The 27,715-nt window shown below is 42.3% G+C and overlaps 1 protein-coding gene across 4 annotated transcripts in view; it reads left to right on the forward strand.

The window, feature by feature from the left end:
- The window catches only part of KDM1A (lysine demethylase 1A), a 59,258-nt gene extending 31,803 nt beyond the window's left edge, over positions 1–27,455 (forward strand). For 2 of the 4 annotated variants that reach the window (XM_032863704.1, XM_032863707.1), the window contains 16 exons: positions 436–528; positions 1,372–1,478; positions 3,256–3,337; positions 4,531–4,625; positions 12,024–12,035; positions 14,519–14,661; positions 15,025–15,115; positions 16,327–16,461; positions 17,214–17,287; positions 18,229–18,340; positions 21,439–21,571; positions 23,221–23,408; positions 23,837–23,951; positions 25,195–25,322; positions 25,971–26,117; positions 26,991–27,455. In XM_032863704.1, the coding sequence (XP_032719595.1) occupies positions 436–528; positions 1,372–1,478; positions 3,256–3,337; positions 4,531–4,625; positions 12,024–12,035; positions 14,519–14,661; positions 15,025–15,115; positions 16,327–16,461; positions 17,214–17,287; positions 18,229–18,340; positions 21,439–21,571; positions 23,221–23,408; positions 23,837–23,951; positions 25,195–25,322; positions 25,971–26,117; positions 26,991–27,176 (1,841 nt within the window). In that variant the 3' untranslated portion in view covers positions 27,177–27,455. The remainder of the gene's footprint in view (positions 1–435; positions 529–1,371; positions 1,479–3,255; positions 3,338–4,530; positions 4,626–12,023; positions 12,036–14,518; positions 14,662–15,024; positions 15,116–16,326; positions 16,462–17,213; positions 17,288–18,228; positions 18,341–21,438; positions 21,572–23,220; positions 23,409–23,836; positions 23,952–25,194; positions 25,323–25,970; positions 26,118–26,990) is intronic. The other 2 variants (XM_032863706.1, XM_032863708.1) reach the window with 1 other exon arrangement.
- Positions 27,456–27,715: the final 260 nt, after the last annotated feature.

The raw sequence follows: 27,715 nt of genomic DNA on the forward strand, positions 1-27,715 counted from the left end.
ATTATTTTCTTGGTTTTTAAATTGTGAGTTCAGGAGATTGCTAATAATTTTACCAGGACTGTGTTCCAGCTTTAATCCCCGGAGTACTTTGTTGACATTTAGCTGGCTGGCTGGCTTTCTCATTTTCCACTTAACCACCCACAAAGTCTTGAAAAGTTTTTGCCAAAGTAACGATTATAATACTACTTTAAAAAGTGTTGGTTTTATCCTTTATTTCATCTGTAATGGAATGTCATTCTTTAAAACTCCAATTGGCATTTGGGACTACATCACGGACTAAAAGTTTTAGGAATCACCTTTCTAAAGGAGTCACATGATCTGAAGCTTATGGAAAATATGTATAGAATAATTTCATGATGGCAAAACAGAGTTAAGGAGCTTTCTGTTTAAATTGCTAGAAATATGAACATGTTTTAAAATTCATCTGTTCTGTAGGTGATACTGTGCTTGTCCACCGAGTTCACAGTTACCTAGAGCGTCACGGTCTGATCAACTTCGGCATCTATAAGAGGATAAAACCCCTACCAAGTAAGGACCTGGCAGATGGACTTCACAGTTTTTAACTTAGAGTTCTAGCACTCTCTTTTATTTTAAGGAGGCTCGTAGCATTTTATTTTGATTTCTAAGTCTAAATTTGGAGTCTGATACTCGCAAGCTTATCTCATATGTCAGATTTAAAGTAAAATCTCTTCGTAAATATGCATTGCCTGTAATTTCTGGTTTGATAAGTGTACTTTAGTAAAAGATACTGAATTTCCAATATAAGAAAAATTAGTCAGAAGACAAAATTTGTTAAAAACGAGAGAAGTCTGTTATGAAAGCAGAGATTTGAAGTTTTCTTTCATTGACCAGTTCTTTATCCTGCGAGGAATCCAGGAGTTAGGGGTATTTTGAGAAGTAGCACTTATATTTGTTTTTAATTTATTTTTGATGCTTTAATAATTTTAATAGTTCTTCAGAAAGGGATAGTAAGGACAGCAGAAGTAGAGCTTAAAGAAAATGGCTTTAAGAATAATATGGCTGTCAGGTTGTCCTAGTATAACTATGAGATAAATGAAGCAGACTGTTCATAATAAACTAACCAGTCACAGATACCAAAGCACATGACCGCAGTGTAATGAGAAAGTAAATCTTTAAAGATAAAGGATTTCATTTATAGGTTTTTAACATTGAATTAAATTTTGTAAGTTTCAGTTACATGCTAATTTGTATTTAGTAGTTTCTCTATTTGGAAAATAAGTGAGCTGTTTACTTTGTAAGACATCATGACACATTGAGAACCTAGAGGTTTCCATGATGTAAAAAATGGTAAAACAAACTCTTAAAACCTACAACAAAATACTGTAATTTTTGTTCATTTTTTACTTTTAGCTAAAAAGACAGGAAAGGTAATTATCATAGGCTCTGGGGTCTCAGGCCTGGCGGCAGCTCGTCAACTACAAAGTTTCGGAATGGATGTCACACTTCTGGAAGCCAGGGTAAGAAGTTTATATTGTATTTAGAAGCCAGACCTAGTGGAAATAGGTATTTATCAATGCAATAAGAAATTCTCTATTGCAAATTAATGAATCCTACGGCTTGAAATAAACCAAACTGATTTGTATACTACTCAGAGTATTTTAGATAATGTTACTTATATTGGATAAAGCATTTTTGACAGTGAAACTTTGGAAGGTGCTCAGTGAGTATTAAGAGTTTGTAAATGATCCATATAGCCCTTTGATGGATATTTTCAGGTTACTGCTTCTTGCAGTTAACTTTCAAATTTGGGGCCTTCACTGACATGCCCTTTGTAGGTGGCACTTATTTTTAGTGGTGGAAGAGTGGATTGTATTCTCCTTTTGATAGTGAAAGAAAAGGAGTGGTCTCAGGCAGCCGCTGGTTTTTTGTTTTTTTTTTTTTAAAGATTTTATTTATTTATTTGACAGAGAAAGAGATCACAAGTAGGCAGAGAGGAAGGCAGAGAGAGAGGGGGAAGCAGGCTCCCCGCTGAGCAGAGAGCCCGATTCGGGGCTCGATCCCAGGACCCTGAGACCATGACCTGAGCCGAAGGCAGAGGCTTAACCCACTGAGCCACCCAGGCGCCCCTAGCCATTTCTTAGTGCCTGATGCAGCCAAGATATGTTGGTTCCGTTATCATCAGTCCTTGAAAGAGAAAGGGAAATTAAAGGAGGAAAAGGATGATGGCACAGAGTGGGAAAAAAAGAACATCATGTTAAGTTGGTACTATTCAAATTATTTTCATGAGTGATTTTTGACATTTTGTATTCTTCCAGTGACTTATAGGCTTCCGTGGACTTAACAATATTTAAAAAACAACACTTCTCAGATGACCTAAACAATCTAAAAATTTTAGAGGCTTTCAGAATGTTTTGTGCAGTACTTCTAAGTTGCTTTTTTATAAATTGTAAATTTTTAAAATATTTTTTCAAATAAAGTATGGGAAATCAAAATAATTTTTAATATAATCTTGCTAAAAATATTTCATAGGTAATTTAGGAAACATGTGTGTTCTCTTACTCTGTGTACTAGCAATACAGTAATGAATAATGGGACCATTATGATTCCTACCCATGCGACTCAATCTAGCTTCCAGGTTTTTAGTTTTGTTTTGCTTCATTTATTTGGAGGTTAGAGTAGTCTCAAAATATTCATGACTGAAGTGTCACTACAGCTCAGTAATTTTTCCCCATATTTGAAAATCCCTAGTCAGCACAGATAAACTTGGGCCTGTTGAGGAATGAGAGATATTGTCAAAAGTTTATGCTCCGTACACACTCTGCTCCTGGGCATGGAGCTGCACTAGAGGACCATTTGTCAAGAAATCATCTGTCATTCACAGGTGACTTTGGGGACTGGGGGCAAAAGTCAGAACATGGTGATAGAAAGATGGCACTAAGTATTGCAATTTGTGAGCTGATATTTTCTGTATGAGTGGCCCTTGCTCAAGCCTGTACAGTAAATGGTATTAGAGACAGCTGAGTAGAGAGATAATAGTACCTGTGGCTAAATATGTCTGGTTGCCAAATTGTTTCCTATCTCCTGTCACTTAATTCTGTGTCATTCATTACGCTACCACTCTCTCAAATAGTTAAACTTCGCTGGCTCCTTGTTCCCACACTGCACACCATATATACTCTAAGCTATACTTTTCTTTTTAAATTATAAGAGACAGAGGCCTGGGGTGGTACCATATCAGGTTCTTATGGTTGAAATAGAATTGATGATTTTAGCCATTTAATTTTTAAAAAACAGGATCGAGTGGGTGGACGAGTTGCTACATTTCGCAAAGGAAACTATGTAGCTGATCTTGGAGCTATGGTAGTGACAGGTCTTGGTAAGTAGTCCTTAGTTTTGTGCCATTATATAAGATCATGATTAAGCTAATGTTTTAAAGCCATCAATGTGGTTTTAAAATATTTTGGTTTAAGATACTGTTCTTAGTAAGAGGTGAATTGACAAATACTGTCTTCCTGAAAAGATATATCAATATGTGCAAAATTTAAATTGTACATATGTTTTTGACTTCTAGGAAATTATCCTTAGAAAATAGACAAGGTGGACCATGTTGTATGGAGCTTTTAATTTTTTTAATTTTATTTATTTTTTGTTAAAAGATTTTATTTGAGAGAGCACATGCAGGGATGCCTACATGTGCACAAATGGGGAGGGGCAGAGGGGAGAGAGAATCTTAGGCAGACTCCGAGTTGAGCACAAAGTTCATCTCCAGGCTTGATCTCTTAACCTGGAGATCACTACCTGAGCCGAAACCAAGAGCCTGACGCTTACCAACTGAGCCACCCAGGTGCCCTTGGAGCTTTTTAACTGTGGCATGTAGCGAAACATTAGAACCCATGGTTCCAGTGATTATATTGTTATACAAAGGGAACCATACAGCCACTAAAAATTATGTAGCTTTATATTAACATGAAATGATGGCCACAGTTTATTGCTAAGTTGAAAAAAGATGACAAGACAATACATGCATTATGATCCTTTTGTGTGTGTGTGTCTGTCTATAATTTTATGCCTGTAAAATCTAGAAGGATCTATGATAAAATGTTTTGTTTTTTAAGATTGATTTGAGAGCGAGCGAGATAACAAGAAAAGCATGAGCAGAGTAGAGAGATAATAGTACCAATAGTACCAATAGTACCAATAGTACCTGCATTGAGCAGGGAGGAGGAGAAGCAGGCTCCCCACTGAGCAGGAATCCCAACATGGGGGTCAGTCCCAGGACCCCTGGGATCATGACCTAGCCAAAGGCAGATGCCCAACTGACTGAGTCACCCATGTTCCCCTAGAATCTATAATAAAATGTTAACATGTGGGGTTATAGGTAATTTTTTGCTTCTTTATGCTTGTCTTACATATTTCATATATTACATATTATTTTACTAAGCATTTTTTTTACCTATAATTCACATACCCTAAGCTTTGAGTATTTTAAATTTTGAGTAAAAATATTTTTGCATTGATGTGTTCTCTTTTCATAGATATGTTGAATTTAATAGTTTGAGTTTTTTTTAGGAGGGAATCCCATGGCTGTGGTCAGCAAACAAGTAAATATGGAATTGGCCAAGATCAAGCAAAAATGCCCACTTTATGAAGCCAATGGACAAGCTGTAAGTTGAGGACAAACAGAACTTTTCAAAATTTATTTGGTTCAGTTGAAACAGCAATTTGGGGAAAATGTGTGGATGAATATATATACATATCAGTAAGAACTGAGGGTAGAAATTATGTGAAGAGATTATTATTGCATATATGCAAATTTACATGCCTGTTTAGGCATTTATCTTCAGACACTTAATGAAGGCTAGCTAGACGGTTGATTTTTTTTTTTTTTTAATGTGGCTGTGGCCGCCTACTCGAAGAGACCTGTGGAATTGACACCTGATTCTTCATTTCTTTGTATTGTGCTTCCCATCCTGTGCTTTAGCTCTGTGTGCTCTTTATGACTTCAGTTTTGTGTGTGTAGGTTCAAGATTTTGATGAGCCAATAGCCAGATGATAATACTGAACTCAGATGCTTAGGTAGATGAAAGTATTTGTTGACCAGAGGCAGAGAAGTTTCCCATACTTAGTAGGCAGTAGCATGGCAGTGATGTTTGCTGTGGGAGAGTAAGAGTAGTTTAACAACAGCTATGTTGAGAGGCTTAGACTATGCAAGTCAGTCCTAATTTTGGGGGGGTGGGTGCAATTCAAAAGGGCATATTCAGAATTTTACCAGCCTCCCCCTATCAGCAAGTTTACCATTCTCAGGATATAGGCATGTTACCATCTTTAATTTTGAGGAAGGAAAGATTCAAGATGCATATGACAGTTTAGCTATTATTGCTAAAAGTGGTAAGATCCCAGCTCTTGAATTTAGTCTGCTCTGTCCGATGGACATCCTCACTAAAGCCCTTAGGCTTTGTGGGGTTCATACCAGAGGAGGACAGACCTATGGGAATGCTTTGGCTCTTATCCTCCCCATTCTGGATTCAGATTCCTCTCAGGGCTTGCTTTGGGGGTGGGACATCCTTCTGTCAGAGTAAACAAAATAGAATGAACAAGAGAAAAAGGAGGAAGTAGAGCTTAACTCAACAATTCAATAAACTTTTGTTACTCTGCAAAGATCTGTAAAGGCCATAGAGATGAGTAAGACAGTCCTTGCCATAGGAGACCCCAGTCTAGTGGGACTCGTACATAGATAATTGTTTCCCAACTTTTTGTTACTGAAATTTTTAAATCTATACAAAAGTAGAAAGAATAGTATAATAATGGACTTTGATTTATTCTAGTCTTGTTGCATCTATTCAGTCCCTTTGGGGTGTTTTTGGTCTGGAGTATTTTAAAGCAAATCACAGTCAACCAGCAAGTATTTATTAAATATGTGCCAAAATATAGGCCTTGTTCTCAGCAGTAACTATGTACTCCCTGCTCTCAAGGGTCTTAAATTCTAGTGACTCTAGATAGCTTATGAACCCAAGAAGGTCAGGAATTACAGGATCATTAAATTCTGTGGTACACCCCCTACCCTAAGAAAACACACCCCAACCAGAAACCTACTACTCATCCATATACCAGAACACAAGGCAGATTTGCTGAGGGTTAGATAAAAGGATAAATTGCATTGGAAGAACCAGCGGGCCGGGGAGAGACAAAGAGTCAAGGTCTCTGAAAGTGGGAGGGGCAAGAGCAAGGAGAGATTTGGAGGGAAAGAGCATTTGTGAAGGTGGCTTAGGACTTAATGTGGTTGTGGAGGAAGGTTTAAGACTTGAGAGAAGTCTGTGAAGGAGGGTGGGGTGAGAGTGGTGGGACTGAGATGCAAACTGCAGTGGAGGGTGAAGGATGTTGCTCACTGCGCTGACGCGTAGGCTGGGACCTCAGAGGGCTGAGAGCAAGAGAAGTAACTTGACCAGATGGGTGTTTCAGGTAGGCAGGCGGTACTGTACAGAACTGCACTGGCACAAGGCCTCTGAAGTGGGTATCACGGTAGTCCTCAAGAAGTAACGGAATCTAAGCCAAAGGGTATCACTGATCATTGAGACACTGTCTTTTTCTTCAGACTTTCCTGAATACAGAACAGCTTTATTTAGTCTAACAGTAAAAAGTTCTTTTCTAATAGAAATATCCAGAGAAATGGTCTCTTCCTTTCTTGGTATTAGAGGAACTTTTAACACATTTTTAAAACGTTCATTTCTAAATAATATACCAGTATTCTCCTCAAGTCTAGCCTGCAACCAGCTGCTAATTCATGAACTAACTGCTGGTTACCAGTACGGGATGAGATAAATACCTAGTTTGTGCCAGAAGGTAAAATTAACTACATCATTAATCACTGCTAGTTCAAATGATGACTTGGGGAAGTGGGGATGCGTAGCACGACTTGAGTAAAAGAAGTGATCCTCCAGTTATGATCTGGCATAAGCTCCTCTCACCAGGACCAGCCCTTTGAGTGGCACTGTAGGAAACCTCTGTTGAGGTGGTGTGTGGTTTTCAGCATTTTATATACACAGGAGTGTTTTTCCAGGTGAAATTTGCAGTTGTCCCTCAACTCTGATCTTTATAAGAGGAGGTCTCTAAGTCAGTTTGTTTGTATTTGGTGCCGTAGACAAGTGGTGAGGAGGATTCTTCAAGCACTCTCAAATTTAGGAGAAGATTTGTCGCAGCTTTGAGTTCTTTTTACCTTAAGTTAATCAAACAGAAGAAGTCATGTTAATGTTTCTGTAGTCTAGTTCAGAGTAGAAATGGACAACTCTTAACCAGTAGATTGGGTTTTGGCTTATAGGACAAGAACTAAAAGCTTGCAGTTCCATTAATTTTGTTTATAATTACAAATATGTCTCTTGACTTTGGAAACCTAAGGAGTAAGTACATAGGTCAGTTGTTTCATTCTCTCATTTCGCAGGGGAAGCATCTAGAGCTCAGACATGGTCACTCTAGTCAGTAATTTGTAGAGCCCGGAATACATTGCCTGCTAGCCCAGATCGGGTTTCCTGACAGACCCATGTTTTATTGTGCTTTGCTTTATTGCATTTTGCAGAAATTGGTCCCTGCCTTTTTATACAAATGGAAGATCTATGGCAGCCCTGCATAGAGCCAAGTTTCTCGGCACCATTTTTCCAAGAGTATTTGCTCACTTAGTGTCTCTGTGTCACATTTTGGTAATTGTCACAATATTTCAGATTTTTTCATTATTACTTACTATGGTGATAGGTCATCAGTGATTACAACTTACTGCGAGCTTGGCTGATGGTCAGCGTTTTTTACTTTACTTCAGGCTTGTACATTGTTTTTTAGACATGGTCCTGTTGCACACTTAGACTACAGTACAGTGTAAACATAACTTCTGTATGCACCGGAAAACCAGAAAATTCATTTGACTGACTTTATTACGGTGTTCTGGAACCAGACCTGCAGTATCTCTGAGGTGTGCCTGCCCTTGTGCTGCTTGTCTGGCTGACATTTCAGAGAAGATGGGGACTGGACTCCGCGCATTTAGTCCGGCTGCCCCACCCCCGCCCTGTCCCCCCAGAGTGGACGTTCACTCAGTCAACTGTTGAATGAAATGGGATTATCTTCCTCCATTCTTCGTGCACGGCCTCGGTGCAGAAGAGGGTGATTCGATGGTTCTGTTGTTAGTACACAGAAATCAGTTCCCTCATCCTGCACAAAGTCAGCCGTTAAACCAGGGTGACAAATGTCATTTGTAATATTGTCTTTAGGACCTGTCACCAAACCTAGTCATTCGGCTGGTACACACACAAAAATGGCACAGCAAGTGGTTTTTGTTCTGTTACCTTGTTACTGTTTTAAACACAATCACAAGAATCCCTGGAAGAGTTCCCTTCCTTACTCTCTCCAGCCCTGCGCTGGCAGGTAGAATGTTGAGCTTCTGTGTTTGTTTTTGACAGAAGCTGCTTTTATGGCTCCAGATGACTAGAACAAGGGCTTTCTTATTTGGTTCTAATATAGGACGTCCCTGTAAATAGAAGTTATCTTCTAAACCTGTAAAATCAGAGCTAATACGGCAGCTGCCCTCAGACTGACTAATGCTGGAGTTATACTCTGAACTCTGCAGCGATCAGCTTTAACTGGAAATGGAGATAGTTGGGAAATAGGCTAATTCATATTTCAGGAATATTTTGGGAGTCATCAGTGAGGAGACTGAAACATGGATTGGCGGGGAGATGGGGTAAATGTTTTCAGCGTATCTCCTAGACAACTAGTAACTCAGGGGTTTTATTTTTTTATTTTTTATTATTATTATTTTTTAAGACTTTATTTATTTGCCAGAGAGAGAGAGAGAGCAAGCTAGTACACACAAGCAGGCAGAGAGGCAGGCAGAAGCAGCGAGAGAAGCAGGTTCCCTGCCGAGCAAGGAGCCCGATGCGGGACTCGATCCCAGGACCCTGGGATCATGACCTGAGCCGAAGGCAGCGGCTTAACCCACTGAGCCACCCAGGCGTCCCTAACTCAGGGGTTTTAAATCCTAGTTTTGTTTTGGCTTTTTTGAGTAATGAAATAGCATCTTAATCAAATTACTTCAGTCCTATAGTATTTTGCATTATAAAATCTCTGGTCTCCATTGAGGGGAGGGAGTTGGGTTTTTTGTTTTTTGGGGGTTTTTTGTAGTCTTTGTTTTGTTTTGTTTTGTTTTACCAAATGAGGCCCAAAGACTCAGTAACAACTTGGAGAAAACAGATCTTGATTTTCTTCTTGGGAATAGCTCATCTGTTATGAGGAAGAAAGAACATTTGAAAGGTAAAGAGTGCCTTTCAATTAATCGGCCTTTTACGAAGGCCATTAATTGGGTATACGCCATACCTACCTCAATTCAACAAGTTGTCATTTGCACTTATATGGAGCGATGGTTAGGTTAGTTATACTTTTGACACAGGCCTGCTGGCCTTTTCAGTTTTTCTGTTCCTTTGTGGAAACAGTTTTGGTGTTTTTTTTTTTTTTAAGATTTTATTTATTTATTTGAGTGCTAGAGTGTATGAGCTGTGGTGGGGGGAGGGAGAGGGAGAAGCAGACGCCCCGCTGAGTAGGGACCCCCCCCCCCCATGTGAGGCTTCATCCCAGGACCCTGAGATCATGACCTGAATCAAAGGCAGAAGCTTAACCTACTGAGCCACCCACGCACCCTGAGTTTTGGTATTTTAAAGGTGGTTTTTCTCTACCTTTTAAAATCTTCCAATCCCTGCTCTTTATAAACGTAAAAATACTGCGCCTTCAGTGTTCCTGAAGTTGCAAAATAGTTACTTTCCTCTCAAATATATTTATAATACTGACTTTGCTTTCTGGGCACCTTTGGGTGCCCAGAACCTAGCTGCACCTAACTCCCTAATTTATTCATTCATAAGAATTTACAGAGCACCTCTGCCGTGAGCTAGAAACTGCTAGAGTGAACTCCTTGCACATGCGTGTGCCGTCTCCACGCAGCGTAGTTAGTGCTTTAGAGAACTCTGTTATTTATATCCCCTAAAAGATTCTAATGAAATGAGAAAGTGGGGGTGGACAACTGTCTCCATTTATAAAATCACAATGAATTTTATTTGGATTAAGGATATACCTGTTGTCCTTTTTCTGCCTTTAAGGATAATCGCCTATCTCATTTCCTTTATTTGGGAATCTGAATTAGAGACTTCAGATGTAAATTTTTCTTCCAGGTTTTACCAAAGGAACTAATTTTTTTTTTTTTTTTTAAGATTTTACTTATTTATTTGACAGAGATAGAAAGCACACAAGCAGGGGGAGTGGCAGGCAGAGAGAGGGAGAAGGAGAAGCAGACTTCCCACTGAGTAGGGAGTCTGATGTGGGGCTTGATCGCAGGACCCTGGGATTGTGACCTGAGCTGAAGGCAGATGCTTAACAACTGAGCTACCCAGGCGCCCCCTCAAAGGAACTAATCTTAATCTTTTGTTTTATCATAATTCTAGAAGTGCATGGGAGTGGGAGAGAGAGATTTATTATAGCTTCTGGTGGCCACATTTGGCCAGTACAGCTATTTTTCATTGTGTAACTCTTCCTGAGGCTTTCTGGCTAAATCTCCAACCTTCGGGTGCCCAGAACCTAGCTGCACCTAACTCCCTTTTGCTGTGCTGCTGGAGAGCTTATGCACACAGGAAGCAAGAGAAATGGACAGGGTTTTGAAAACTTAAAGGGTTTGTGATGATAGAATGTAACCAGAGGTAGAACTGAGGAGAGCTGTCCTTTCTCTGAGATGACTTCCTGCAGGATTAGGACCCTGTCCAGAAAATCACTTGGCTCTCCCTAAATTTATTCTGCATGGGCTACATACCCAGGCTGCTGTTCCCCGCCCATGCTCAGGGATGCTCCATGTCATCTCTAGAGGACCAGAGCACTTAGCCTTGTACCTGTTTAGAGCAGTGGGACACGCCAGATTCTTAGTTTGAAGGAACTGTTCGGAGTCTTTCATAGAGATATAAGTGGCTCTGAAAAGTCATAATCAAAATTTATTTCAAAAAAGGTCTGTTTCAGTGATATCCTTTTTGTGAGTCTTTGCTAGAGAACAACATTAAAGATACTTTCCCTTCTTAGTTTGCTGTTCTGTTCTCAGGGTGCAGTTTGAGAAGCTAGCATAGAATAGTCAGGTAAAAGTGAAAATTTGCGACTTGTGTTTAAAGATTGCCAATATTTCGGCTCCTTCCCATAATTATTTATGGAACTAACAGTTCAGGGGTTCTCACCAAGGGGAGGGCAGTGACCTGAAACAGGTACTTAAGAAGTGCTCAGGGGCTAGTCAGTTGCTAAACTTGTTTTCATTGTGTGAGTATGTCAAATAGAGCATACCTGACTAGCTTGATTTTAGAAACAGATTCAAGATTTAAATATACCAAAAATACATTTTGGTTTTTTCCCCAGTGTTGGTTTCCTAATGGACAACTATTTGCTATTTTCCAAATATTTTAATTTCAAGGTGGGATTCTAAAGTTAGTGGGATTAAAATCCAGGTTTGAAAGCTATCCCTGGTCTCTTTGGCAACAGTCCTAAAATTTGCTTAACTAGGTGGAAAATGGGTGTGGCCTCAGTACTCTTCTCTCATATTCTGGAGAGTGGAGTCTCCAGTTAGAGCAGGGGACCCGGTCAGCCGGCCAGAGATGCAGCCTGCCGTCCTGGTGTCAGTCAGATGAGGCAGTCATCTTTTAGTTTGGTTTTTGTTTGTTTTTGTTGTTGTTCCTGTTACTGTTCTGTGTTTTTCCTTTTCTCTTTTCTTGAGTTTTGCTTTATTCCTCACTGCTTTCTGACACCATCTCCCTTTACCACCCTCACACCCCACCCTGCAAACTGCCTTTCTTTTGCCCATTTCTGTGCCTTGACTTTCCCATTTCGGTTTCTATACAGTTTGTTCTTGTTTCTCTGGTGGTTGCAGCTTCCGAGCTAACAGAATGCTTCTGTCATGCTGTGTGTTTAAAGCCTTGATTTTACTGCTGTCATACGAAACTAAATTTGACGTGGCTGTTGGGCTGTTATTTACAGTTTATTTCTCTCTCTGCTGCACTGGTTAAAAGGACACTGTCAAGGTATTTTTTTTTTTATAATTTTTCAAATCATTTTCTTCACTGTTTACAATAACCCATTAAAAGCTCGAAACTTAGATCTTTCCCTTCCAAAGATCCTCTCCATCATACATTCACACTGGTTTGTTGTTGTAGAGTTGCGCCTATATGTTGGGCTGGTGCCATTTGAGTTTTTGTCATTGAAAGCGCATGTAAAAAGGTTTTTTGTGGGGTGGGGTGTGGGTGGACTAAAGGGGAAAGTGTTATGAATCAAGTGGGCTGCTCAGCAAACAGAGGGAAGAAACAAAAGGTCAAATTTGGTCCCTCTAACCTTGACAGTGTCCCTTTAAATGTTTCTCTACCACACACCCTGGACCCCAGTTACTGAGCCTGAGTGCTGTGTACTTTTTCAGTATGAACTTCCCTATGTGACTGTCAGCCTAGCTACAAAGATTAAAGCTTATCTGAAGCAAGCCATCCATTTGACACTGGGAGAGCTTTAATCTGTACCATTTGCACCCTGTGTATTGGCACATTCTGCCTTATTGCAGAGGCGCATGTGATCTGGTCCCTCTTGCTTCTGTAGCATCCTCTTGCTAGGCTTTTTTGAAGCCACACATAGAAATAGCGCTATTTTGTACTCTAGGAAAAGCAGTCATGCACACTGCATCTGGGATCAGTTCAGATCTCATAACTATATAGCTCTCATGTTAAAAATGTAATTGTTTCCTTTTTAAAAGAAACACCAAATTTAGAGTTTCTGGAACCGTCTTTGGTAACATCATTGCAGGAATCACACTGAGCAAAATTTCAGCATTGCTGTGAGCTGCTCTGTATATGACCCATCACATCAGTGAGGAAAAGCAGCTGACAAGAATGTAAATGAAATTCCTGACAGGAGGGTCTCTTCCATCAGCTGTGATAGCTGTGTAATCAGAACAATTAGGGATGTCACCAGGAGCTCCTTCCTTTGGCCATGGAGCTGAATGGATCGGTCGGATGTGTTTGATTCACCAAGTGTCAGGTACTGCTCGTATAGAAAGTGCACCATGCATCCCAAGTCCGATTCTCTGCCTTATTTCTCAACCAGAAGATTCTGAGGGATTTATATTTCTTAGGCCAAGGGGGATTCTCTAATTCATAAAGATTTCCTAATCACTCCCATCTTTGGCCTTTTAGAATTTGATGCTTTAGAATGTGATTCTAATTGGGTCAGTTATGGTGTTGTATACAGCTCCAAAAGAGAGTTGCAGTTCTTTTCCCTTTCTTTTTTTGGGTGCAGATTATACTTCTTATCATATTCTTTTGCCACATCATGGCTCATCATGTAGAGATACTCGTGTGACCACCCCTCAGTGAAGGGGCAGAGACTAGGTCCTTAAAAGTCGTCTGTTTAATTAGAAAGGGCAAAAACGCAGGCATTTCAAAGGAGAGGTAGATACGTCTTACTGTGGTGATCTTATCCACAAGTTACCCCTGATTGTAAAACATCACTCCTCCTTGGCCTTAGTGTTTATTAGAATGTTCTTTAATGCTGTCTTATTACCAATTTTGGGTTGGCTGTAAAGTGAAATTCCATATTTTGAATCCCATTTCCCAGTTGATGCCCAGTTTATTCTAGCAAGAGATGCTTGCTTTAGACATACTTGCTTTGGATATGCTTTTTCCTTCTTGCTACTGCTGTGAATTCCGCAGTAAAATTGCAGATGCAGTTTCCTTTAGGACTGAATTAAGCAGTAGCAGCGGGATTTGTGTCAACCAGCTGGTGGTATCAACAGGCACGGGCAACAGAAGGGACTAGGAATGTGGTCTTGCAGCTTAATGATCTGCTTTGCAGTCTGCTCTCTTCCTGCACAGTAATGAGCCAGACCTGGTACCTCAGTCACGCATAGTCTCAGCACTTTGAACATTCAGCTCTGAACTTAATTGGTGCCATAAAACACGCTGTTACTCTGCAAAAGCATGAAGGTGCTATTGTGTTCTTACTCATCGTCGTGAGTTTCACTTCTCTCTTCCTACTCCCACCCGAAATTCATCTTGAGGGAAAGGCAATACCTTGGGCTTCTTATTTTTCCATCCTGCCCTTTTTCTGGAAGGTCCTCAGGTGTGTTGACATGGTTTTTGTTCTTTGAGACTTTTCCAGTGTGTCGTTTGCATGTCGGCCCAGCTTCTCTCAGTGCATGTCAGCGCTAGGACTCCTTGTGCCCCATGTGACTTCAGTTAGCACCAGCCAGCACCAGTGTGAGTCCTGTGGCCATTAATGGAGGTGGAGTCCCAGCTCGGAGGCCAAAATTGGGAGCATAGAAAATATCAGGACCAAACATTTCATACCTCATTTAATGGAGTTGACCACTTCATAGAAAAGAAAGTTGGCATCATTGTCCTCAAAGGTTCCCCCTTTGAGGTGCATATTTTGACCTTTGAAACTGTGGAACATTTGTGTTTTCATGGATGATTATGTTCAGTCTTATTATAAGGACCAACTCTGCTATACTTCGGATTTTCAGGTTCCTAAAGAAAAAGATGAAATGGTAGAGCAAGAGTTTAACCGGTTGCTAGAAGCTACGTCTTACCTTAGTCATCAGCTAGACTTCAATGTCCTCAATAATAAGCCTGTGTCCCTTGGCCAGGCACTGGAAGTCGTCATTCAGTAAGTACTTTGATACTGCTTATTGTATAACGAATTCCACTTAGAGATTTGCTGTTTATGCTTTGATGTTTTCAGCAAGCCTTATTTGAGCTAGTTTTCACGTATTTTCATGTGAATTAATGAAGTCTCGAAGTAAAACCATTTTTTAAAATGATCCTTAAGACCCCTCTCAGTTCTAAAATTCACAGCTTTTATGGTATTGAACTATATAGCCTAGAAAATAATTTGCCACCTGCCAACTTTCTTGTTCCAGAGTATTAGAAATTTCAGTGGGCTTTGATGTCCTTGAATGTTTTTGATGCATTCCTGTCTTGGGCTGCAAAGCCGGCTGTGTGCCCAGGCCGTATGTATTGTCTCTTTTAGGTTACAAGAAAAGCATGTCAAAGATGAACAAATTGAGCATTGGAAGAAGATAGTGAAGACTCAAGAGGAGTTGAAAGAACTTCTTAATAAGGTGAGATTTTATATGTTCTTCATAGCTGAAGATCTATTAGTGCGGGTTGGGGGGGGCTTGAGAAATTTTCCAGTTTTGTTTTTTTTCCTCTGCAGGGAGAGAAGGTCCACGCAGCTGGGACTCATTATTCTTAAAAAAAAAAAAAAAAAAAGTGACTAACAAAAGACATGGTTTTATCGGTCTTTCAGTATGGTATTATTGGCAAGTTGTTGCCAGGGGAAGTAGATCTTTCCTGTGTCAGGTTCCCTTTGGCAAAGCTAACCCAGTGCCCTCTGCTGGCTTCTGTGATGAGAGGGAGATCAGCTGTGCAGGGGTCGAATTCCCACTGAGGATGACGACAAGTCTGCATCCGGGACCATAATTCATTGCCATAATTATTTCGCTGGAGGTGCCAGTTATGGGGATAGTCCTCAGTGGTGTGTCTGCTGAGGGCTCTTCTTTCCCACCACTTCGCAGAGGCCTGGTTCCAGCCTGGGAAACCACTTGGTTCTTTCCTGATCCTGCCAGCTGAGAATGTAGTATCAGCTTGGGAGAAAACATTAAGTGGGATGGACCTTGGGGGGAGCTTTTTAATGCAAAATCTGGGTGCATCTTGTGACCATACTCTTGCCTCACTCTCTCACTGTGCTTTGTTTCTTCCTTCCTCCTGTCCAGTGAGAAGAGGTCTGTGCCCACCTTCTTCATGGATTGTGTGTGGCACATGTGAATTGAACATAGGCTGGAGGACAACCAGCTGGCAGGATAGCTGTGGGGCCCAGTACCATCAGAAAACTGAGAGGCTAACATTAGGAATGGCTCTGGAAGGTTCTGTGTGGTGGTATAGCCTTTACATAATTTAGAAAACAAATCATGACAATTTGTTCCCCAAAACAATAAGTTTAAGTGGTGCTTTGTCCTGGAATTTGATTTATATATATATATATATATATATATTTTCTTAAATTAATGGAACACTCCTGGTTCTCTGTTTGTTTTAGAAGGCAGAGATGATCTTGCTTCTCTGATAATGGTGTGATTCCTGTGTGTTGAACTGTATAGGACTTTTTTCCTGTTCTAAAATGTCATGATGTAGAAGAGGTATTGAAGAGTTTCAAGACCTTGCGTTGTAACCTGTTTTCGTATACTAGCAGTTTAGGGGGGACCGACACATGTGATTTGGAGATGGATTACATCACTATCCGAAATGGTAAATATGTGTTTTTCCCTCTTAGATGGTAAATTTGAAAGAGAAAATTAAAGAACTCCATCAGCAGTACAAAGAAGCATCTGAGGTCAAGCCACCCAGAGACATCACTGCTGAGTTCTTAGTGAAAAGCAAACACAGAGATCTGACTGCTCTGTGCAAGGTGCGGTATTCATACATGCCTGGACGGTTTTCCTTGGAATCCTAAGAAAGAGTATAGATCTGGGAAACTTTGGAAAAGGGAGAGCCACTGACCAATCACGGGTGCCTGTGGTAGGAAGAAGAGGATTTAATACATAGGAACCAAGGGGACTGAATGGGTTAGTGTGGCTTGAGATATGCTTTTTCTGCAGAATTTCTACTTCGTTTTCACAGTCTTGTGCTTTAACTTACATCTCAGTGTAGCTCCCTGTCATAGTTTGTCCCTGTCAGCTTAGAATAGCACCATAGACTGCACTCATTTGATATCGGAACTCTCTGGTCGAAATCCCTTAGTATCTCTCAGCCGTGGGATCTTAGATTCCGTAATCACCTCATCTGGGACACAGTGTTAATACTTCTCCTTTGTAAGAGATCTAAAATGCTTTATCCTGTGCTAGGGACATGGGAAATGCACAGGAAGTTGTAGTTGCTGGTCTTTTTCACTCTTTCTTTGTAGCGCACTAGTGTGCTAGTCTTCCTTTGTCTCCTCCTCCTGCATGCCTTCTCCCTCCTCTGCGTCCTGCCTTCATTCCAGGCTCACATTGTAACTGGTCTCCAAGAACAACCATCCCTGAGCCCTGATCCAGCTTTAAGCCGAGGCACACTCGCAGATGTGACCTGGACAGGGAGGTGGTCCAGGCCTTACACTTTGAGGTATAAATGAGATTGGTCTCTGACCCATTAAGATCAACCCAGTTCTCTTAATTTTACCAGGAATATGATGAATTAGCTGAAACACAAGGAAAGCTAGAAGAAAAACTTCAAGAATTGGAAGCCAATCCCCCAAGGTGAGGAAAACACACAAATGTTTGGAAGAATAGCTTTTGCTGTTCTCCTCTGTCATATTTAGAGGGAAAGTTACAAAGCACTGTGGGCTTTTATTTACATCCAACGAATGGATTGTGATTTTAATGGGTAGGAGTGTCTTATTTAAATACATTTGTTTTTTAAAAGATAAGCTTTCTCCATAAGATATGGTATTTGAGTGAAATATACCGTCTTCCTGTGAGTGGAATAGAAGGTGGTATTGCTTTAAATTCCCCTAATTCTGAGGGCTAGGAAAGTATTCTACTTTGTTTCCATTGGATTTTTGATTGTGAGAACTTATATGCTGGCACTGTCTGTGCTCCATGGTGCATCTGGCCTCCAGTATTTCTGCTCTCTTCTGGAGCTGGGGATGCTAGCCACTCTTGCTCTGAAAAGAAAAAAAAATTTTTTTTTTTTTGCTTTATTTATAAAACAAATAAGCTTTTATAATGCCAGGTACTGATAGGAAGAAGTTTTTTCTTTTTAAGATTTTTAATTATTTATTTAACAGAGTGAGAGAGCGAGCAAGCACAAGCAGGGGGAGAGGGAGAAGGAGAGGCAGACTGTCCACCAAGCAGGGAGCCCGACATGGGACTCAGTCCCAGGACCTGGGATCAGGACGGAGCCAAAGGCAGATGCTTAATTGACTGAGCCCCTCAGACGCCCTGTCTCCACCACCGCCGCACCCCCAGGCAAATGAAGCCTGATAGTAATTTGCTTTATGTAGTGCACTTGGCACTGCTCTCGGCACCAGTAATAAAGGAGTTTATGAGACAGATAAGGTCCTACTTTTTGACTTGTAATTTCTTTGTATAAGCACGCAGTACCAGGCTTAGGTTTCCTGTTACTGAGATGGTCCCCATCCGCCCACTGAGGATAGTAGTCCTTTAGTGACCTGTGCCTCTCTGTTTTCATGTTGCAGTGATGTGTATCTCTCCTCAAGAGACCGACAGATACTTGATTGGCATTTTGCAAATCTTGAATTTGCTAATGCTACGCCTCTCTCTACACTCTCCCTTAAACACTGGGATCAGGTAAAATTCCTTTATCATTTATTTTGTTGCACATGTCTTTGAGAGGAGTCTTACGAGATACTTAATTTGTATGTGTGTGTGTTTAAACAACTTAGTTAAGAGAGGATTTACATTACATACAGTTTACCTATTTTAAGCAAACAAGTTCAAGTTTTGCCAAATGTACATAGTCTTAAATCACCACCATAATCAAGATACAGAACATTTCCATCCTGGAAGGTTCTCCCTTGCCTCTTTGCAGTCAGTCCCCAGCCCTCCCACTCCTGGCCCAAGATGGCCCCTGATTTCCTTTCTGTCACTGTAGTTTTAATTTTCCTTGAATTGCCTATACGTTGAACCATATGGCATATGACCATAGAGAATGTAGCCTTGTGTGTCTGAGTTCTTTCACTTAGCAGAGTTGCCGAGATTCACGTGTGTTGTTGGCGTATCAGTGGTTGGTTCCTTTTCATCATTTCATCACAGATCTGTCGTGTGGTGCGCCGGAGATGGCTTGTCCGTACGCTGGTGCGCTGGTGGGCACTCGGATTGCTTCCAGGCTTTTTGGGTATAAGTGACTGGAGCTGCTGTGAACAGTCACATCTTTCTTTTGGGTATATGTCTAGGAGTGAGACTGCTGGGTCTTAAATGTAGATTTTTAACTTTATAAGAAACTCCAAACTATTCCGAATTGCATTCCCACCAGCAGTGTAGGAAAGTTCTAGTTGTTCCACATCCACATGGACACTGGTACTGGCAGTTTTTAAAAAATTCAGCCATTCTAATGGGTGTATATATATAGTACCTTTCATTGTGGTGGTAATTTGCATTTCCCGAATGATGGGTGATGTGAAACACCTTTTCTTGTACTTACTGGCCATTTGTGTGTCAGTTCTTTGATGAAGAGTCTGTTTAGATCTTTTGCCCATTATTTTATTTTATTTTATTTTTTAAAAGATAGATTTGTTTATTTATTTATTTGACAGAGATCACAAGTAGGCAGAGAAGCAGGTGGAGAGAGAGGAAGGGAAGCAGGCTCCCCATTGAGCAGAGAGCCCGATGCGGGGCTCAATCTCAGGACCCAGAGGCCCTACCCCCTGAGCTACCCAGGCACCCCTGATCTTTTGCCCATTATTTTAAAATCTAGTTGTCTTCTCATTAAATTGTGTAAGAGTTCATTATGTTCCTTTGATCCTTGATATAATTCCTTTGTCAGATTTTTGTTTTGTAAATATTTTCTTCTGGTCCTCCCCGCCCCCATTTTCTAAATGGTATCTTTCACAGAGCGAAACTTTTTAATTTTAGGAACTTCGTATTTCCTCAGCTCTCTTTTATAAGCTTTGTGCTTTTTGTATCCTGAAAAATCTTAGTCTAAACCTTAGATCACTATATTTTCTCTTGTATTCTTCCTGAAGTTTTATGGACTTAGCCCTAATGTTAGGTCTGTGATTCATTTTGAGTTAATTTTTGTGTACAATGAGATATGAGAGTAGGGTTCATATTTTTCCATATGGTTTTCTAATTATTCTAGCACCATCCTTTCTCTTCACTTGTCTTGGCACCTTTTTTGAAAATCGGTGACCATGTGTGAGACTGTTCATGGTGACTCCTATTCACTCATTTGTCCACATGCCGCTGTCATATGGTCTTAATTACTGTTCCTTTATGGTATGTCTTGAAATTAGGTAGTGTAAGTTCTCCAGCTTTTTTTTTTTTTAATCTTTTTTCTACTTTAGGTCTCCTCTATTTCCATAAAAATTTTAGAATCAGCTTATCAGTTTCTATTAAAAAATGCCTTCTGGGATTTTGATTGGTATTGGTATATCTCCATTTATTTAGGTTTTCTTTAATATTTTTCAGCCATGTTTTACAGTTCTCAGTGTACAGGTTTTACACTAGTCTTTCGTCAAATTACTGTAAAGTATTGCAAGTGTGAGTTACTCTTGAACTGGTGAGAAGTCATAGGGCTTCTTAGAAATTATATGGCTCAATCTCTAAATCTGAGACTTTGACCAGACCTAAGACTACAGAAGTAAATATTAGACTTTTACTCACGTATTTTCATTTCCATTGTACATTTTGCTCATAAAATTGGTTCGAATTCTTAATCTCTAGGTTATACTTCCGTATTCTTTAGTGTTTGACTTAGAGTGAGCATTGGACCTATTAGTGGTAAAAATCTTACAGAATTCCAGTTACAGAATAGACAATTACAGTTGTTGCTGTTGTTTTTCCATGTATTACTAAATTAGACCCTCATCACTGATTTATCATTTGAAGTTTCAATATATATCCATTCGTCATCTTATTAAAGTCCGTGTGTTGGTGAATTGAACTGATCAGTATGGGAAGCAGATGAATCAGTCACTAAGTAGTGAGAGTTCTGCCAACCCAAAATTTTTATCTAATTCAAAAGAATCATGCTTGTTTTCTCCCAGAAATTTCATGAGATTAGAAAATACTGACTAGCCTTCAAAATTTTCTCTATAGAGAAAATTTTTCAGTAACTTCAAAGAAGTAAGATCATTTTGGGACTCCTTCCAGGCCAAATGCTGACTTCTTTACTATAGGGAGCCTCTTGGGCCAGTCTTTATAATCCCAGATCGTTTTTATCTAGTTTGACCAACTTTAGTTTTGGAAGCCTTCCTCATCCTTCACGTCTGTAAGTTTAAGAAATAAAAACTGATTTTGCTCTCAGGTAAAAGAAAACGTAATTAGGGTGGTGAATCTGATATTCTGCCAAATCTGTAGTGCATTCAAAAGCCAAACATCTGAATTTATTGAATCCTCTTTCTCTGAGAGATCCCACCCCCCCACCCCAGGTAGTCCGGACTGAGGGGTTGGGTGTGAGACTGTGAGGAGAAAACTCAGTCTAGGGAAGAGCAAACTGCCCTAATGTTACTGCCCAGAGATGGCCATTAGGGACACGTAAGCATTTTGTCTTCTCCCTCTAGTTTCCTGGGACAGCTGTCACCGAATACTGAATGGTGGTTCTTTGATTTCTGCCTTAGAATACTGTTTTCCACAAACAGTTGTTTTTCAGTGTTAATCTTACAGAATTCAGCAGGATGTATGGCATAAATTAAGGAAATATGGATGGACTTTTCTGTCCTCTTTAGGATGATGACTTTGAGTTTACTGGCAGCCACCTGACAGTGAGGAATGGCTACTCGTGTGTCCCTGTGGCTTTAGCGGAAGGCCTAGACATTAAACTGAACACAGCGGTGCGGCAGGTTCGCTACACGGCTTCGGGTATGTCCCTGCTTCACTGGGGTGATAAGTCTCTTACTCTGAAACATGGTACCAATCTTTTGTTGAGTTTGACCTACAGAAAAAAACATTAGGTACATTTCCTGATAAAATGTCATATCATATAAACTATGACTCGTAATTTTAAAAATTTGTAATGACAAAAGGATTGAGCCTGTAGAGCCTTTGGGCAGTTTGATCCATCGTTACGTATATCAAAAAATTGAGGCAAGTTTCCAATTTGTGTGTGAATTACTTTGATATCATAACAACTTGCATTGAGTTTGGATTTTTTTTTTTTTAAGATTCATTTATTCGTGAGAGAGAGCAAGCACAAGGCAGGGGTGTTGGGGAGAGGGAGAAGCAGACTCTGCTGAGCAGGACCCCCACATGGGCTCGATTCCAGGACCCCGGGATCACAGCCTGAGCCAAAGGCGGATGCTTAACTGACTGAGCCACCCAGGTGCCCCACAAAGTGTATTCTCGAAGACTGGGATTGGGGCCTCTGGGCACAGTGGGACCCACTCCTTGTATTTTACCGTCTGGGTCTTCCTCTTTGGATCCATTCTAGCCTTTCCCGTTCAGAGGGGCTAACCGCTCAGGTTGGTTTCTGATACTGGGATCATCACACTTCAGAGATGGCGTTACCCTGATCCCCACAGGCAGAAGGCTCAGTGCTCACTGTTGCTGGTTTCAGGGCACATTTAATGCGGAGCACAGAGAACCTGCTGTCCACCCACCTCTGGAATCCGTAGTCGAGAATCTTGATGAAAGCAGATCACCACACTCCCCTGCCCCCAGGGCCCTCATGGCAAGTGGCGGTGTGGCCATCAACCTTGCTTGCCCTTCATGGCCGCTCTTCTAGAATTGCAGAGATGACCACAGATGTTCTTATTTTTACAGCCCCCGAGACCTTTTTCCATTTGATTCCCCTCATTTGAAGCTTCGAGCTGATGTTGAGGCCTATAGCCTTTAAATAGCCTTTTGCAGGCAGGTGAGGAATAGTGGGAAAGGGAACATGAACTGAGCTTTTCTACCAGTTTTGAGCTGTTTATGTATTTTTGAAATCTTCTGAAGTAAATGGGTGCTTACTGAAGAAGAAAACACAAATGAGGAAAAGGCACTCTTTTCAGTGCCTTTGCTGTGGTCCACTCTGAGCTTTCTGCAGACTCTGGCAAGCGAGGCCTCCCGGTGTCATCTCCGGAAGAGCACGCCCTGCGCGCCGGTGGCGTCCGTCGGTCTGCACCGCGGTCTTCTGGGGTCGTTCCTCTCGGTCCTTAGCAAGCACCTAGCCACCGTGGGGCGGCACTGCTTTCACGGTTACAGACCTTTATTCTTCACTTTGGTCACAATGTACTTAACCCTTGGTAACTAATAAGGCTGTTAGCCTGGAAGATGACCAGTGTATGAGGAAGGGCAGACAAGTTACGGGGGTGGGGAGCCGGGACTCCGGAGCTGACTGTTAGCGTTTGAGTCCTGGCGGTTCGTGCCCGCAGGGCCCTGTCTAGTCACTTCGCCGCCACCTTGGTTTTCTTGTATTAAAAAGTGAAGAGAACAGGATATTAATGGGATCGTATGTAGATGCTCCCACGCTTGGAATGTTCTGTACCATCCTTATCGCCAGTAAAGTCTTTTCCCTCCAACGTCTCTAGGGTGTGAGGTGATAGCTGTGAACACCCGCTCCACGAGCCAGACGTTCATCTACAAGTGCGACGCCGTTCTGTGCACGCTGCCCCTGGGGGTGCTGAAGCAGCAGCCCCCCGCCGTCCAGTTTGTGCCGCCCCTTCCCGAGTGGAAGACGTCCGCCGTCCAGAGGATGGGATTCGGCAACCTGAACAAGGTACAGGCCCTGGGCACTCTCCACGTGCCCATGGTGCGGTCAGCGAGGATCATCGAGGTTTGCATTTCTGCATATTTTGCTGTGCTCTCGGCTCTGAGAGATGAGGGTGAGAGGCCTGTCAGTTCGCTCATTTCCGTTCATTTCAGTGCCTGATTTTTTTTAAATAAATACACACACACACAGATAGAGAGATAGATGAGGACTGAGTCTTCTGGGATCATTTTGCAGACCTAAGCCCACAAAAACAGCTCTAAATGTTGTCTTCAGGAATACATTCATGACAGGGATTTCTGGGCTTATGCGGAGAGTAGATGAGAGGAAACTTTGGTAAGGTCTGAGAAGCGGTAGTTCCTGTCGAGGCACAGCTCTGCTCCAAGCCATGCTCTCTGAGCCCTGTCATCCGTTCACGGGCTCCTTTTTTACAACAGGTGGTGCTGTGTTTTGACCGTGTGTTCTGGGATCCAAGTGTCAATTTGTTCGGGCACGTTGGCAGCACAACAGCTAGCAGGGGTGAGCTCTTCCTCTTCTGGAACCTCTATAAAGGTAACTGCTTCCTGGTTTTAATTTTTTTCATATTCTTATAGGAATAGAGAATTAGGAATATTCTGGGTTTTCTCAAATACATATTGTATTGCTTTTTTTCACTGATTCAACCAGCAATCCCAAAAACCAAAATCAAAGAGCTCACATCCTAGTGGGAAGTACACTAAGGAGGTGAGCCTTCTAGGAACAGGGCTGTAAGTAGAGGCCCAGGGCACTGCATAAGGAACATAAAAAGAAGAAGAAAACCCAGCCAGGAGGCACAGAAACAGGGAAGCTTCCATAGGGGAAACTTTATTCCTAATTCTCAGACTTTTGTATCTGACTGGCCCCTGAATCTTTTGACTACTTCCTTTAGAACGTATGTATCAAACCCCTGCCTCCTATTTTAATTTCTAATATAACTGGATTGCTCTTCTCTGTGGGTGCTTAAAAACATTTGTGTGTGTATACACAAGTGGATCTCCTGTTTTCTACCTCAGGGCGTCTGCGTGTACTGTGTGGTCTAGGCCTGCGGAGATTTTTTTTTTCCTTCTCTTTCTCCCCAGCTTGGCATACTCTGCCCAGCCTTTCTGGCCTTGACCTGCCGCGCTTTCAGAGAGGCCTTCCAGGACACATACTTCTGCTGCCTCAAACTAAATTAAGTCCCTGTATTCTTTTCTCTGTATATTTTGTTTTTCTACATTTGCTTTTATCAGTTCATAATTACAGCTGTGTGATAGATCTCTATTGATCCGTGGGGTTGTTCAGTCCAGTTCCTAGCTTTTGTGTCCCAGCATCTCGTCCTGTGCCTGTTACACAAGTCTGTTGCCTAAATAGTCTCTGAATGAGTGGGTGAAGGTGGTGATGGGCTTAGAGGGGTTTGGAGTAGTTAAAAGGATGTAGCTCTTGTCATGGAGCGAACTAAGAGTGGTCAGGGTGAAGGACTCTATGCCTAAAATACAGGATTACCTTTTGGGGTTTTTTTAGCAGAGTCTGAAGTTATGTCTTCAAGATTTCTGTGTTCTGCAAAATTATAAGCGGTTCAGTACATGAGCTACACTCCACTGACTAGAGTTTGCCAGCTGCCTTCTAAGGGATAGATTTTGAGTTGCAATTTCAGAAACCTAACTTGTCTCTTGCAAGAGTGTTGCGTGTCTGTGGGTCCTCCTGTTTCCGGGTGCCCAGAATAATGTAGGGCCGGATAAAGAAGTTCTTGAGAAAAGTCTGTAGGAAAACCCTGGAATTGTTCTTTCTGTTTCTCTAGCTCCAATACTACTGGCGCTGGTGGCCGGAGAAGCTGCCGGCATCATGGAAAACATAAGCGATGACGTGATTGTTGGCCGGTGCCTGGCCATCCTCAAAGGCATTTTCGGCAGCAGCGCGGTGCCGCAGGTGAGTGCGTGCGAAGGGCCACGTGGGGATCGAGGTTCACACTAGAGCAGGGTTTGACACAGCAGTTTCAGGGCAGTTTCCACCGGAATTGAGGGGTGCACTGGGTTTCCATGAATGCGAGTGTTGGGAGTCTGTGTGTAAATGTGGGATTCAGGAAAGCCCCCCGCCCGGTCCCTGGGCTGGGGACTGAGAAGGGTTTGCTGCATATCCCTGCTGGCCCCATCCGTCGCACCTGCTTGTGGAGTCCTGCCACCCCTGCCGCCCCTGCCGCCCCTGCCACTCCTGCCTTTGAGTCAGAAGGGCCAGACTCCCTCATGGAGGAGTAGCCTGGTACTTTGTTGTGTTCTGTTCTTTAGGCGCAACGAAAGAAGGCGCATTGATGCTTCATGGGGATTAATGAGAAAATAAAGGTCAAGTCCCGGGTAGATGTATAGACTTCCTAGGCAGGGGAACGCGGATGCTTAGTTGGAAGCCATTTGTGTGTTTGAAAGCGGAAGCCTCAAGCCCTCGGCTAACTCATGTCTCCTGCCTCTTTGCCTTTGCTGCTCTGTCGTATCCCCCCCCCCCCACCCCAGCTTTCCCACCTTTCAGAGAGGACTGGTTTGTCCTCTGCCCTGTAGTAACTTCTGCTCCTGCTTTTTTCTTCAGCCCAAGGAAACTGTGGTATCTCGCTGGCGTGCTGATCCCTGGGCCCGGGGCTCCTATTCATATGTAGCTGCAGGATCTTCTGGAAATGACTATGATTTAATGGCTCAGCCAATCACTCCTGGCCCCTCAATTCCAGGTGCTCCACAGGTAAGAAACTGGCAAACTACCTGGGCTTATTTGGGAAAAGGCCAGTATCCCAGGATTTCAGGGTAAACAACATGCCACAGGGGTTTTTTTTTGCCGGCAGGGGTTGGGGAGGCAGGGGGAGGTTCTGGTGCCGGTGGTTAGATTTTAGTTGTTCTCTCCTTGGACCCTTTCAAATAACCAAGAGCAACATCAAAGGGAGGACCAATATTCTTGTGTCTGATTCCTCACATTCAGGCTCTGTAATCTGGGCAGTCCATATTCAGAATGGAAGAATCCATAGGATAAGCCAATTACTTTTCCCTTATTCAAACTTTTTCCCCTTAAAAAAAAAAACATTTTTAGTTGCCCCCCGTTTTGTAATGGCTCACAGGATTGTTGCAGGGTGTCCGTCACTAGGGACATGTCAGTCTCTAGGACATGCCCCTGAGGGGTCCTTGTTTCAGTGCCAGACCCAGCTCCAGAGCTCAGGACCCTGTGAGCCCGCTCCAGAGCTGAGAAGCAGGGGTGTTCCTGAGTTAGACGCTGGGTTCTGTGGCAGAGTAATCAGGAACCCCTGTGCCCCAGGAGGTACTGTAGGAGGCAAAGGAAGCTCTGGAACTGGGTGTCCCCCAGCATCCAGTGATAAGTAAGAACAGGTCCAGTCCTGCTTTACCCTAGGACTAAGGCTGGCTTGGCTGAGTTTTACTGTTGCATTTCTACTTTGGTCATTTCTAGAATACTCGCTGATGAGGGAGATCCTTTTTGGTAGAATGATGGTCTGTGACTGACAGGGCAGCCTTCGAAGGCCGATAGGAATTTGGCAGTTCAAACACAACAAAAAAGGTCCTGTTCGCAACCGGCTGATCCTTCTCTCCATTTGTTTTCCTGCAATAGCCAATTCCACGACTTTTCTTTGCCGGAGAGCATACGATCCGGAATTACCCAGCCACCGTCCACGGCGCTCTGCTGAGTGGGCTGCGAGAAGCAGGAAGGATTGCAGACCAGTTCCTGGGGGCCATGTACACTTTGCCTCGCCAGGCCACACCGGGCGTCCCCGCACAGCAGTCCCCGAGCATGTGAGACTGATGGGTTCTGAGGGAAGCAGACACTGTGAGTCTTCTGCCGTGTGAGCAGAGCTCTTGGAGCAATACTGGATCCCACTGAGGAACTCATGATGCCAGGTGGCCAAGGTGGTGGCCTCCTTTGAGTGACTTAGAGCTAGAGGGGCAGTTGTCCGTTAGTGTGGAAGTCGGTGTTCTTCCTCGAGACTGAGGTAAGCAAGCGTCGTGAGAGGACATCGTAGTCTATTGGTGTGTGGTGGTTTTTTATATTTTAAAAATAAAGCTTCATATAAAATTCTTTCTCGTTGTTTCCCCTTTAGATTTGTATAACGGGTGCTGTGCCTTTAGAAATGCCCGTTTTCTCCATGTTTAAATACGGAGCATGTTTTATATAAAGGCAACAGATGGTTTGGCCTGGTCTGAAGGCAGGGTTGAGGGGAGCCCCGCAGGAGCAAAGGGCTTTGTGACCCTTGGAACTAGGGCGTTCCGCATTGGGGCTGTGGGGGTCACTGTGCCAAGAGCGTGAAGCTACAGGTCAAGCCTAAGGAATCAGAGGAG

This window comes from Lontra canadensis, unplaced genomic scaffold (assembly GCF_010015895.1).
Source record: "Lontra canadensis isolate GAN:19392208 unplaced genomic scaffold, GSC_riverotter_1.0 scaffold25, whole genome shotgun sequence".
NCBI classification, from domain to species: Eukaryota; Metazoa; Chordata; class Mammalia; order Carnivora; family Mustelidae; genus Lontra; species Lontra canadensis.